Source organism: Nesoenas mayeri, assembly GCF_963082525.1.
Source record: "Nesoenas mayeri genome assembly, chromosome: 2".
Taxonomy (NCBI): domain Eukaryota; kingdom Metazoa; phylum Chordata; class Aves; order Columbiformes; family Columbidae; genus Nesoenas; species Nesoenas mayeri.
The window spans coordinates 107,717,852-107,731,958 of record NC_137543.1 but is presented as its reverse complement, the minus strand read 5'-3'; the positions used below and the strand labels follow the sequence as shown (position 1 = coordinate 107,731,958).

The following is a 14,107-nucleotide window of genomic DNA, read 5'->3' as shown; positions in this document are numbered from 1 at the left end:
ACAGTTTACTGAAGTGTGCATGTGGTTCACTAGTTTTTTCTCCCTGTGAATACTGCACGCCGTTAAAGCTTTTGGTTTCATGTAATGAAGAAAGTGACCCTCAGCTGCATCTTTAGTGGATGAAGACCTGAGGTCATTCCTACACAATTGTGATCAAATTCCAGTGCAAAACAAATATGAAATAAATTGTCCTATTACAAATCCAGACTTTATTTGGCTATCAAAATCACCTGTCAGAAGGAATGTATCAATGAAGAATGTTCTGCACACATTATGTCCTGTCACTTGTGTTATTTCATTCAGGTCAAATCTCATATGTCATCATTGCTTGCAGCTCAAAATGTCAGCAGGGTCCCTGAAGAAGAGCATGGATTTATCAGCAGAGGAGTAGAAGTTAGCTGTCAGCATGCAGACTTCATCAGAATAAAGAGCTGGCCATCAAATTCATAAGTTTACAAGACATTGCATCTGCTTTATATCCAGTCTGAAACTAATAAGTGGTTTTTGTTCCAGGTTGTAGACTCGAGGCTTGTCTCTGTTTTTGATGCCAGAGAACTGGAGCTGGTTATAGCTGGCACTGCAGAAATAGATCTCAATGACTGGCGTAACAACACAGAATATCGTGGAGGTAAACTGCCTGCTGATGCTTACTAATATCTTGACCAATTTCAGCCTTAAGTGTGAAAGAGTTGGTCCATCTTTTCCTTCTGTCTTTCCTGAGGGAAATGCCCTGCTTTGATCAGGAAGTTTTTGTGAAGAATAACTCATGAAATAAAATAATTAAGATCTTTGGTTTGGATCAAGAGATGTAATAATACTGAAATTGCTTCTGCTACTTCTATCCAGATTTTACACACTCAATTCCTGATGATTTAACAGGAGTTTTGACTATTAAGGACTGAAAAGGATTTGTAATATTAGATCTAAAAGTTACTCACATGACTGTGAATGAACTCCTGGCCTCACTGAAGGTGGTATAACAAGTCCTGTTGGCTTCAGCAGGGAGCAGAATTCAAGAGCTGAATTTCATGATTCCCAACTACACTTTAACAAAATACAGATCTTGCTTAACCCCCTCAGCCTAAACTGTGTCAAGTTGGATTTTTTCCCTTCTCTAATACTTACCTTGGTTTTGCTTTAAATGCTGAGCACAGTTTATCCAGGCTGTCTTGGATGATGGATAAATGTAAAATCTACAAATTCAGCACTACAAAAGGAAAGTCCCTGAAGCTCCCAAATCCTCCCCTGAAATACAAAGTTTAAGTCTTTGCTGCTCACTGCCCAGCCTTTTTGTTATTATACCTTGAAATATGCAGCTTACTACAAGCACAGTTTGTCCCGCAAGTTATTCTTGTCCTACTTTTTTCTGTTTAGCTGTTGAAGCAGATTCCGCCTGGGTTTATGCTGGCTTTCACTAGCACAAAGCAAGGCACAGAGCCTCTCAGGTGGGAATTTTGCCAGGGAAGGGCTTGCAAACTCCACTCCATATGTTGGACACTATTGCAATCCAAAAAATAATTTATTTTGGAACCAGAAATTGTTAAGTCATTACGACTCTCACTGTGTGGCATATCACAATTGGTCTTTTATGTCTCATGCAGGTAGCCCCCATTCTTGCCAAGGGATTTGGGAGAGGCCGATGTACCTCAAATATATATTTGAGTTTATGGGTTTCAAATGAGATAGTAATACTGTAGTATCCACAGCCAGGACAAGGTGGGGGCTGGGACCTACTGCTTATCCCAAAATATATTGTTAGGTCGGGATCTTTTCAGTCAGAGATCTACTGTGCTATGCCAGTGGGAACATATTTCAATGTTACACTTCTCACTTAGAGGGGTTCATTTTAATTTCTCTCTCTTGCTTCTTGGTTTAGGTTACCATGATGGCCACATAGTAATACGGTGGTTCTGGGCAGCAGTGGAGAGATTTAACAATGAGCAGAGACTCCGGTTGTTGCAATTTGTCACTGGAACATCAAGTGTGCCATACGAGGGCTTTGCAGCTCTCCGAGGGAGCAATGGGCTACGGCGCTTCTGCATAGAGAAATGGGGGAAAATAACCTCCCTTCCAAGGTATGTCCCAACTAGGATACAAAACCAGAAGTGCTGTGAGAAAGGTGAGCCTGGTACTTTTTTGCACTGTGACAGTGAAACATAATGAATAGAATAAAGACATCTTTAAACAACAAGGAACAATTATCAATTTGTTCTGTAATTGCATTCACAGAAAAGTGTTTTCTTGTGCTGCCTTTTTGATTTGCACGCTCAAATTAAACTACTTTGAATCCTAGGAAATTATTAAGATAAAGATTTCCATAGGTCCAAACCGTGTTCTCTTATTTTGATTCTGGAACTGATCCAGATCAGCAGGAGCCTGTCAGCTGATTCTGTTCCCTTTACTTCCAAAATGCTAGTAAAAATACTTGTGAGTTTACAGAGCCGTGGAAGCCAGAACCTGTCTCTGAGTTTTGGCCAGAGACATGAGTGTAATCCCTTCATTTGCTCTGATAGTTCCACTTTTTCATCACAAGGAAGCTTAGTGAAGGGACTTCACACCATATGGTGATAATACTCAATTTGTTACATCCAGTTCAGTCAGGCAAGTAGGAGCAAATGAGCCATAATGTCATACAGAGTCTGCATGTCATACAGAGTCTGCATGTCATACAGAGTCAACAGACCTCACAGTGCTTCCTGAAGGAGAGGACATCTTCTTTTTTAGAACAAAGGGACTGGGGCACAGAGGGGTGGTGTGACTTGCCTAAGGCCACCCAAGAGAACCATGGCACAGGCAGGGACACATTCAGCTTTGAGTTCTGCTCCAGCACTTTATCTGTAACCAGGACTCATCCTTTTTCACATTTTCTTGAACGTACCTAAAGTTGTTTGAGGCTCTGCCCCACTGAAATTACAGAGCTTTTTTCATGGGGCTGCATCTCAGCACCTCTTAGATACTTTTGCTACATGACCTGTATACTTAATATTTGCCCTTCAGAGGATGCTTTCTTCCTCCTCTTATCATCTGCTTTCAGCTGCAGTCAAAAGGAGGCTACTTTCGTGACACAAAGCAAAAATCTCTTCTCACAAAGCTTACAGATATATTCAGACAATCAATGAATGGTGGGTCTGGTCCAGCTTTCTAGTTACCATCCACGTTGTTTGCCCAGAAGTATACTATAAGATATGGACTTGAGCAGATCTCGAGTCCTCTGGAGAGAGAAATGCTAAATATGGTCGCCTTATTAGTACAAGCCTGCTCAGGTTCCTGCTTGTGCAGTGGGGAGAGACAGGAGCTGGACCAGGGTGCTATAGCAGCATACAGTCTGAGCTGACATCTTGCATGGACTCCCCCTAAAGTCAGGAAAAGGAAAGTGTTTTTAAGGCACCGTTCATCTCAGCTGAACACAGACTTAAAATAGCTCAGCTGAATCACACATGGTATATTGTGATTTATGTCCATCAACTATAACATCTCTACAGAGACAATATGGAGAACTAGAGCCTACATGAAAGCTAGATTTAGACAATGAGATTTAAAAACAGATAAAAACACGTAAGGTCAGTGAGATGACTCAGGCCTCCTGAGCTTCAGCCAGCAATGTGGAAGCCTGAGAGCTACAGCTTGCTTTGCGTAGGCAAGATCCTCCTTTTGCAGCATATATATAGTCTTTCTATGTTAGGGTTTCAGAGCTGACCAAGGGCGTTCCTGGCCTGTGACAGGCGGCAACTGGAAGTCACAGACTTGTGCAGCATTTCTGCCGAGCTCTCTGCACTTCTTCCAGATGAGAAAGGTTGAGAGGGGAGGGTAGACCTTAGCACATGCACAAAAAAATGCCCTGGGCTGACCCATCAAGTTCTGAAAAGGTAATTGGCCTCTTTCTGCTCTGCTTAACTTTCTTTGTGAACCTAGGCATTACTTATGACCTAGATTCAGTTAGCCCCAAGATATTCGCATTAATGACTTTATGTTTGTCTGCTGATCACCCTCCCTGAAAGAGGCCTCTTTTCCAGGTGAAAGTTGTTAGCACCTTTTAGAAGTCTTAGAGCTCTGCATTCATTTTAGCCGGGGGAAAGAGAAACAACACTTGCTCATGGGGAATAAACACAGCTTGATCACCTTGAATTATTACCTGCATTTTTATAAAATTATGGGGTGCTGCCAAGTATACACAGCATTAAGAAATGCATAAAACACACAGGCTAAACCTCGAGGCTCCCTAAATCCTTAGTTAAGCCACTAAATAAATGTTATTTTAAACTTTTTTTTTAATTCCTGATTATGGCTTGCTTGTGTTTATTAGATTTACTTACATATTTACTTAGAGGCTAAAAAAAAAGTCATATGTCATATCCTGTAGGCCTTTTGGCCCCTGTGATATAATACGAGTGTAACTAACTTTAGCTGTTTAAAATAAACCACAACAAATTCCCTTCTCTAACAATTCCTACGGTTTCACAGTGAGAGTTACTCCTGCTCCACATTTTCAAAGTCTTAGCAATCATCAGATTTAGTAATTTATGTACTTACGTGTGGATTGCACCTCTTAATTACTGCTCTTAGTTCTTAACCTCTGACCCAATAAATGTGATGCTGTGAGAGGTGTTAGGGAACTTGCATTAAAGCTGATGCATTGGGCTTTCCTGACATCCAGGGCGATGGTGTGTCACTGGGAATGGGTTAGTCTGGGCTTTGGGTTTTCAGCTGCTTTACAAAGTATCAAGATAACTTTTGGCTCTGTCAGGAAAGTCCAGGAGTCCTTGTGCATTCTCTCACTCCTGCTTCAGATGGCTGAAATAGTTTAGGTGACTCTCCCTTACATCTTGTCCTTACACTTTGGCCATGGAGCACGCAACTGCCATTTGCTTATAGTGAGCAAAGATGTGATTATACCTAAACTGGTCATGCTTTTGCACTTGGGATGGCAACGTGGCACTCCTAGAAAATAGGTGTGGTGTAAATTTCTAAAATGCAACACTTTTCAAAGAATAATTGCTAATACATAACACGTACAGTGCTTCTTGAAAGAACTGGGAATAAACAAGACTTTTTCAGGAAGGCTGATAATCCAGGAACTTCATTCTAAATTGGTACACTTGTTCATCCATACCAGTTTCCCTACATGAACAGGGTAATATGTTCATGTAAGACAAATAAGAGTTAGATTACACCAGTGGTTTATTTCTGGAGCATGCATGTGTATCAGACATGTTATTCCTATCTATATTTACTTTGAGATCACACACGTTAGAAAGTCAAAGTACTAAATGGCAGAGAGTCTACTGTAATCCCGAATCTCTAGACGATGACCCAAAAGCAGGTGCCAAAAAGACTGCCAGATTTAGAGATCTGCCAGTGTAAATCTGCAGCATGGTTTCTTCCAAGCTGATGTATCTTGTCAAATGGAATAACACTGAACAAGTAACAGGCTCAACCACTTGTTCATCAAGGTTCAGTTTTAGACTCCTTCTTTAATATGCAGAACTTCCGCCCAAAATAAAGGAGTTACATATTTTACTTCTTGTAACTGGTTGCCTGAGTAAGAATGGATGGAGAATTCTTCCAGCTATAGGCTCTTCTAAAGCAGGAAACCTCTCTTCACCTTTCCTGGGTAAGGCAGATACTTAACATTGAACCAGTTTTAGCAGTAGTTTCACAAGAACTTATTCTTTGTTCCCCACTGAACATAAATGAACAGGCAGTGGCTTTCTGGCTGGAATAACATAGCTTCATCTGATACTGTGGGAGCAGAACTCCTGGCCCAAACCAAACCTGTGCAAAGAACTAGCAGTGTTTTCTGCCATAGCTGTAAAAGGCAACAGTTCCCTCATCTTCAGACCTCAGCCTGCAAAAGTGTCCAGTGCCTACAAATGCCACTGCCTCATCTTCTGGTTGCGCTCCTCACCTGGCCAAAACTCCTGTCAACTCCTAGGTTATTTCTGCTTGAGCATTAATTAAGTAGGGACCTCAGCGTGTATCCCAGAGATTCAAATAATCACATTTGACACAATGAGGTAATTTACCCCATCTACGCTGAGCTGCAACTACCCTTTCATCAAAAGAGATTTTCATTCAGCAGAGTGTATTAGTGATTACCACCATACTGTCTGTGGTTTATGTATGATAAATATTACCAGTGCAAGTGAATATCTGATCTTTTGTAAGATAATTCTGTCCCTCTCTATTAGATGATAAAGTGTTTAATCACACCGGAATCCCATATAGCGATTAAAAAATAATTATGTGTGACTGCAAAGAACTTTGTTCTCATCATTTCCTTCTTTCTCAGTGGACTTCGTGTGTTTTGCTGTCTTTTATCGTTCCTTATATCTTCTGCTTCTTCTCTTTCCTCTTTTCCTACATACAACAGAAATACCATCTACAAATCTACACTTATCTATTAAGCAGTGGTTCCCACACAGTGTATAAGTGTTCCTTCTTACACACAAAAGGAACAAAAGTTGATACCGGTGGATCCTGAGATTGATCAAAGAGTGGCTTGTGGGTTCATCTAAAGAAAGCAAGATGAAAAGGAGAAATGCCTAGTTTCTGCTCGACAAGCATGGTTATGTTAGAATGCAAGGCTTATTTTAGTTGATAGGTTGAAGTTATAAATAAGATAGGAGGGGGTTCTGTGCACACTTACTGCCTTTGTACTCTCATCGTTGTGGAGATTAAAGGAAATTATGAAGAAAAGAAGAATGCAAAAATCTTAAAAGCTTATAATTTTTAGAGAGAATTCTTAAAAGAAAATAAATAGCACAGCACCATGAACAGTGAGCAAGATTAAAGGTTCAGACCCACCAAATCTACTTTGAGCAATAAAGAGAGACTGCCAGGAAGAATGAAATTTTAAGTAGTGCATTTACTGCTTTACTTACTGGAGGATGAGGGCACACGAGGGTCAGAGTTAGTTTACATGACTTTACCTTGCATTTTCTTCTGTAGAAGCCAGAATCCTTTCCATAAAACTTCTTACCAATCTAATTCTTATACCAGACCTCTCACTCCCTGAACACCCTCTCAAATGTCAGCAGGCTTTTTTCTCTTTGCTATGACTTTCTTGCACTGCACCCCGATACATGCAGCAAGTGTCCTCTGGATTACGCTTACTGTAGTGAATCTCACTGAGATCAATAGTAGGAGATCAACATCGTTCAGGAGGAGCTTACTGCTTTGGAGGACAAGGCACAGAATTAGGCAACAGGGAATGTTATGGAAAATATCCTTCCCTCTTAATTGCCCTGTGTACTGCTGTATCACACAGCATATGATATAACAGACTGACGACGGAGCAATTCGTCTTTAGTCTGGTTTGGAAAATAAAGGTTTCAGCTTTCAGTTGCAAAAGGCAAATGTGCTATGCACAGCAGTACTGAGGAGAGGGGGAACACTGAATGAGGAGTCCAAAACAACCCTCTCTCGTATTTCAGATGAGGCAGAATATGTTGCTCAGTTACACAAGCAGACACCATGTCTGACCTTTGCAGAAGAGAACCAATTAGCCCCATTTCTGAATGTAAACCAGACAATTTTGCACGTAATTACCTTGTTGTAAGACTGAGTGGACTTCACTAGCATCATTGGAGTTGCAGTAGATCCACATTAGTTTCACAGACTAGAACTCAGATTTTGCCCTTAGCAATATATTGTGTTTTGCACCTTAAGTAGTAGAAGTGTAAGCCTAACCTGCATAGTACTCCTGAAAATTAGTTTTCGTTTTATATTTGGTGATGTTATTTGGAGCGAAAGGATTTTTTTCTATAAAGTTTTTGAACTGGAGAACACAAGAATATTGCTTGGCAAAATGCTTCAGTGTTTCTAGACATGTTAACTTGGTTTTCCTTTCTTTGTAATAGTTTCTCCTTACAATAAATTCTTTGTGACCTTCTGTAGAAGAGCCCACTTCTATAAACCTCATAATAGGAAAAGGAGTTGGTCTTTTTCCTCAGTTTGACTAAGTCAAGAATGACTAAAAGTCAACAGCATTGCAAGGTTGTTTCATAACCGGTGTGAATGAGATGGATAATCATCAGTCAAGATGAATGTCTGCAAGAAAGTAAACACCAGCTTCAGTGGCTGTGGATATGTCTGCATCACACAACAAGGATACATGATGGCAACGTGTGAGATGTTGTGGTTTCATACAGTTAAATATGCCAGGGTTAAGTGCCATACAGAGATATTAAAGTTATATAAGCAGAATCCACACCTGAGCCACCATGACAATGCTGCTTCCAGTTCTGGAGCAGGCAGCTGAGCTCCTCAAGACCAGCTGTCTCTGAATGGTGCTCTCTTGCCTATGATAAATACGTTCTGAATGGACTACAAGAATCCTTCAGTTATTAACTCCCAGTGGTTGATACATATTTGCAATAGATTGTAGAAACAATGCTGCCAAAGATTGCTGAGATAAACAATAAACAGTGCAGGGCTTCTCCTGGATAATACATAGGAGCTGCCATGTTTAATTTCAAGAAATGTATTAAATAATGGCTTTATTAATGTTCCTTTTTCACTAACTCACGTGTTCCCAACTCATTTCCACAAATTCTGTGGTTTTTGTACACTCCCTCTGAGAGTGACCAGCTAATAATCTTCATTCAGAAGGGGAAAAAGAATGGTAAAACCTCTCCTAATTGAAATTCTGTTATGCAGGGAAGGTTACCTGCCTCTGGCTATTTCAGTTGCCTGATTGCTTTTAATTATTCACCATTGGTGCTTGATAAAACTCTGAATCCACAAGTCTCAGGCCAGCCCATATACCAGTATCATGTTTTACTCACTTTCTGGGTGGCCTAAGAGACGACTAGTGTGGTTTCAAATAGTTTCTCCAAGATGGTTCTTCTGCTTCAGGTTTGAAGAAATAACACTGAATTAAAGTATGAGATAGAAAAGCTAAAAGTAAAACAACTTCATGGCTTCTAAAAACGCTAGGGGCCAGAAGCTTAGACTGTTAGCCATTGAGGCTACATTTCCTTCTTGTAGCATTTTTGTCAATTGACATCTATCAAAGAGAGCAAGAGAAAGCAGAAATACTTCTAGCACCATGTAAACCTCCAAACTGACTGAAAAAAAATGCGACAATTTTAATGAAAATGTGCTCCCCCGTTTGTTGAATGAGCTCTACACTTTTTCAGTCAGTTGAAATGGATGAACTGTTGGGGCAGGGAAGTTTCTTTGCTCCACATCTGTATAGCACCTCACACAGTGAAGTGCACTCTGCATCTGGGTCTAATTGCTGCTACCAGAAAAGCTGCAACAAGGTTAGAGGCATGCGTGGAACCCGCTCCGCGGCTCCTTTTGAAGGTGCTGCCAACTGAGGGTAAATATAATAATAAAACTGGGAGAAGAGAGGGTCATCAAGTTGGCAACTTGCTCTGCACAAAATATTTTGCTTTTGCCTTGGCTACTACAAATAAATAACATTTGAAGGCCAGACTTGCAGCAGATGGCCAACAGCTGACTTACAGGCACATTTTCAGCAACCTTGCATCTTCAGTCAGCAGATCCCTGAATGGTCTCTCACCAGTCAGCCCTGCCTCGCTGTGGACACTTGCTGAGCCCATTCTGTCCATATAGTTCATCACATTATGCTTATCCACTGGCCCAAAACTTCCTAGCTGCTCATATTGGATGTACAGCTGAGTTGCAATTTTTTTGGAAAAGCTCAAAGCAACCAAAATTATAGTAGTGCAGTTTTCTCTCTGTCAGGGCCTAGACCCCAGCTCCTCAGTGACCTCCAGCATTCTCCATGAAGATTGCTCCCTCCAAGATCCCTGCAATGCCTGTTGATACTTAGCTGCATCTTCTGTTTAAAATATTCATGTGTATGTGCATATACTTCTAAGTACCTCAGATTTTGGTGGAATTTGCGAGTTTTACTTTAGTAGTTAGAATTTCCTTTTCTCTCTTTTGAGTGAATTTGAATGTCAATAGGAACTTGTGTTCCCAATTTTTAATTTCTCAAGTTAATTAGATTAAACTTAACATGTAGCATGTTTTCCTTTGCAGGGCACATACATGTTTCAACCGTTTGGATCTTCCACCTTACCCCTCATACTCTATGCTGTATGAAAAGCTGCTGACAGCTGTTGAAGAAACTAGCACCTTTGGACTTGAATGAGGAGGTTCAGGCACTTCTGGTGTTTTTCTGGCTGATGATGTCACCTTTCCTGTCCATCATAATTTGATCTTGGTTTCCCATGTTTTTATTTTTTAAAACAAAATGAACAAAAAAAAAATCAAGATTGACAAAAGCTGTGCATGAAGAACTGCCGCCCTCTAAGATCTAACCTTCATGCTTTCATCCTCTGTTTCCAATGGACTGCTAGTCTGTATGCAATAGAAAAACAACTGTCTCAAGGTTTCTGTATATCTCTACATACCTCCATTAATAACAATGAAAATACAAATGCAAGTTACACTACACTTGACCAAATGTTAATAAATGTTTACTTCCACCTACGTTGATTAAAAAATAAAAAAAACCTCATCAAGCATTCCAAGCTTTTATATGCCCAGATGTTCTAAATCAATTCACAGCCCATCTTACTTCTTAACTGTTGAACCCAGCACTAGAAGCTGGTCAAATATGTCTTCATCCATCGTTGTTTTCCCTGTATGTATTGTCCATCTGAGATACACCTATGAGCAAAACTGAAATTTTTATATATGAACTCATGATCCACATCAGTTGCATCAGCTGGAACGGGCCCAGATACATGGTGCAGATAAGACCTTCAAAAACTAAAAAAACAACCTGTAATGCAATGCGAAGCATAACAGTGATTGTTATGATTGTTGCTTGCCAGTACTGGAGAGAACTTGCACTTCAGAGATATTGGGAGGGGCATCTCCGTTGCAATGTTTACCACACAAGAAGCACAAGGTTGTGCATGCTCAAGAAGAATGTCTTACGTAGCATAAAGGATGAGGCTCCCTTACCTTAGTATTGTATACAACAAGGAAAAGGGGAAATAAGAAGAATGTTCTACTCTTACGAATAACCTTGGGTTCTGTTTACTAGATCTTTGTTTTCTGATGTTTAAAATGCTCCTTTTCAAATGAGAAGTCTAGACAATCCCACCCCCTGTGTCAGAAGCCATTTATTTTCTGTCAGGCTGGGCTAAACTATGGTTGCTGGGGGCAGTTTTCGCTTCTGTCATTTTTTATTTTCTTGTTCAGTGCCAATCTCCATAACCTCAAGAGTGGTTGTAGACAGAAGGTTTTAGTCTACAGTCTATGAAATGAGAAGCTGCAGTGAATGAGGATGCTTGTCAGGGATGAAGGGGACTGTAACTCTCTTTGGGTCAAGAATTTGTCATACTTCCTATTGAAGCCCAAAGGCCCTTCAGTTACCTAAGGTACCACTAAAGACGTTGCTCTTGTTACTGCAGACATAACCCTCTTCAGTTTGGTGTCCTTCACATTCCAACTCTGAAGCCAGGGAACAAAAGGAAAACAGCAGTAGGCTTGTGTTTGGATGGATTTTGCTGACGCTGTTACAGTCAACCTCACTGTTCTAATTGTGTTCTATTTATTAATCGTTGCTGCCCTTATTTTCTAAGACTCATCTCAGATTGAAAGTGTTTGTCTTAACTGGGAAAAGGAAATAAGAATTCTCTTTGCTTCTGACACTAAATAAGTTAAAGGATGCATGAAATATGAAGTGAGAGACTTGTGAAGGTAAGTAAGAAGGTAACATCATAGTGTCTAGCAGCTCACATGAAATACCACACCCCCTTGGGGGCTTGTTACTGGTAGTTTTGTGTTAGCTGTGCTTCAGAAAACTGTAGAATCAGGAGATCAGTTCAATGTCTGACACATCTAATTCCTGTAAGTTTTCTCTCCAGAGAATATAATTGGCCCTGTTTTCCCCCATATTTTTATGTTGGCTGCATAGAAACTCATCACACTTGAAAAACTGCATTCTGAGAACTTTAGATCATTCTCCTGCTTTGATTCTTTGGTCAATAGGTATTTGAAAGGTGACGTACCTAAAAACATGTTTCTAAGCAGAAATAGTAGCTTTTGTTAATGGTATATAAAACATTTGGGATATTTAAATTGCTCCATTTGTTCAATTTCTGTGACATTTCTGCCACTTTTGTAGTAATTTACTGTATGGCTTTTACTGAGGATCTTTTTGTAATACGTTATTATCCGTATTGAGTACTCATATTGCAGTTGCATATAGGGGCCTTGGCTACAGGCCAGCTTTCATTCCACCAGACACCAAAAATTATGCTTATTATTTCCACAAATGAGCTCTTGGGCCCCTGTTCCATATGACCCTCCTCACTGCACAGTAGAGATGGAAATCTTAACTTCTTAGTCTGAGACAATCTGTCACATGCACAGGAATTACATCAGAGCGAGTCACACCAGGAGAGACTGAACAACAGAATCTTCCAATGTACGTAATTTCTGTCTCTTCACCACTACGCCCCAAAATCCAGCAATTCCTGTATGGTTCCTGTTTTATTCCTGGCAATGTTACAAAGTTGCCTGCGCTACGTCAAATGTTGGATGTCTTCTAACAACAGAAGACAAGAAAGAGAATTATCCAACCAGTTGGTGCAGGTTTGGCCAAGAAAAATAGTGCATCAAGAGCTGTCTCATTAACATGGTAAAAAAAAATCTTTACAATACTGTATAGCTAATTTTTTTAAAGTATTTTAAAATTATATTTTATTAAGAAAAGTGAAACTATTTTTTGTAGCATAATAAAAGGTGTTTGTATTTCAGAGACAGCATCAAACCTCACTGATTGAAACAAGGAAGGCTTTCTCCTGAAATTCTTCTTCACGACATGTTCTGGCACTCACCACACTCTAGGGTAGATTAGGTGTTCTGCATCTCTGTGTGTGTCAGATGCCGTCTCGAGCACCTTGTGTGTTCCTGCTCTGGGAAACATGCAGCATAGCTGGCTACTTCCCATCAAAATCCTTGGTCCAAGCTGTCTTTCAAGTGCACAGCCTAGTATTTTTTAAAGGTTGTTTTCTCAGGTGGCTGTGATGACATCGAAGTAACAAGGTCATGTGGATTTCCTTGCAAGTTATTTGGATCCAAAGCCAGAAATAGAGGAAGACAGTTGACTATTTTCATAAAACAAAGAGAAAGAAAATGCCATAATCTGCTTTTCTTGCACTCTGTTATTCCAGACCTATCCCTCTCTCTTCCCAAATGCCCTACCCCAATAGGTTTTCAAACACTGACATCATCTCTCGGGCATCCAGTTGGATACTTCACAGTGCATTTCTCCATTCATTGCATCATGGCATGGCCTGAATCCGGTCCCAGTCTGGAGTGAAGGGCAAGACATGCATCTAAGTGGCGCTATAATGTTAGAGTGAGAGAGGCAGTGAATGCTGCTAACAGGAGACAGGGAGGAACCCATTGCCCTTGCCCTGTTATTTTACCTGTCCATTATGCAATTAATTGACGACGTTGTTGTTGTTAGGCATATGCAAGGCATATACCCTTCCTTGTTCACCTTTCGATTGTTACTTGCTCATTTAATCGTCTCTGCTCTCTCTAGGTCTGCATTTTCACATGTGAAATGCTGATTGTTAATTAGAGAATTTCTGGTGTGATTGTGTTCCCACAGGAAGGAATAGAAGATATTCCATAGGGCAGATTTACAGTGAAATAATCTGTTCAGCATCTTCACCTCAGTTCCCTTTAAACGTGGTAGTGGCTAGATTACGAAATGACATCAATATCAGCAGAGTTTAAAATGCAATTGAAAAATGGAATAGGCAATCTGACAGCTTTTGTGAATTGCAGTTTTTGACAGAAGCAATGAATATTGGTAATTTGTACGTTTCGTTGCAGAGGGCCCATATCTTTCTCAAAGTGACAGTTCTGATAATATTAATGGTAGAAGGAGGGAAAGTGATATTTCTGTTTATGAAATCCTGTTGTCATAGTAGCATTAAGCTGAAGATACGAGAATGAAAATAGGTATTTTAAATCACCAGTAGGTCTTCCACCTTGAAGTAGTCTCACTGACTGACTACATCAGCTATGCAGGATTTGATCCAATACAAACAAGCGTACCTTACTGTTAATTGTGTTGGGTGTCAACCTTACAAACGCTGTC

The 14,107-nt window shown here is 40.2% G+C and overlaps 1 protein-coding gene across 1 annotated transcript in view; it reads left to right on the top strand.

Annotated features, from left to right (window-relative positions):
* HECW1 (HECT, C2 and WW domain containing E3 ubiquitin protein ligase 1) overlaps positions 1-10,126 on the top strand; it is a gene marked incomplete at both ends in the record, with an annotated part of 194,258 nt that extends 184,132 nt beyond the window's left edge. Inside the window, 3 exons of the mRNA XM_080364173.1 lie at positions 514-628; positions 1,877-2,075; positions 10,015-10,126. Of these exons, the coding sequence (XP_080220299.1) occupies positions 514-628; positions 1,877-2,075; positions 10,015-10,126 (426 nt within the window). The remainder of the gene's footprint in view (positions 1-513; positions 629-1,876; positions 2,076-10,014) is intronic.
* Positions 10,127-14,107: the final 3,981 nt, after the last annotated feature.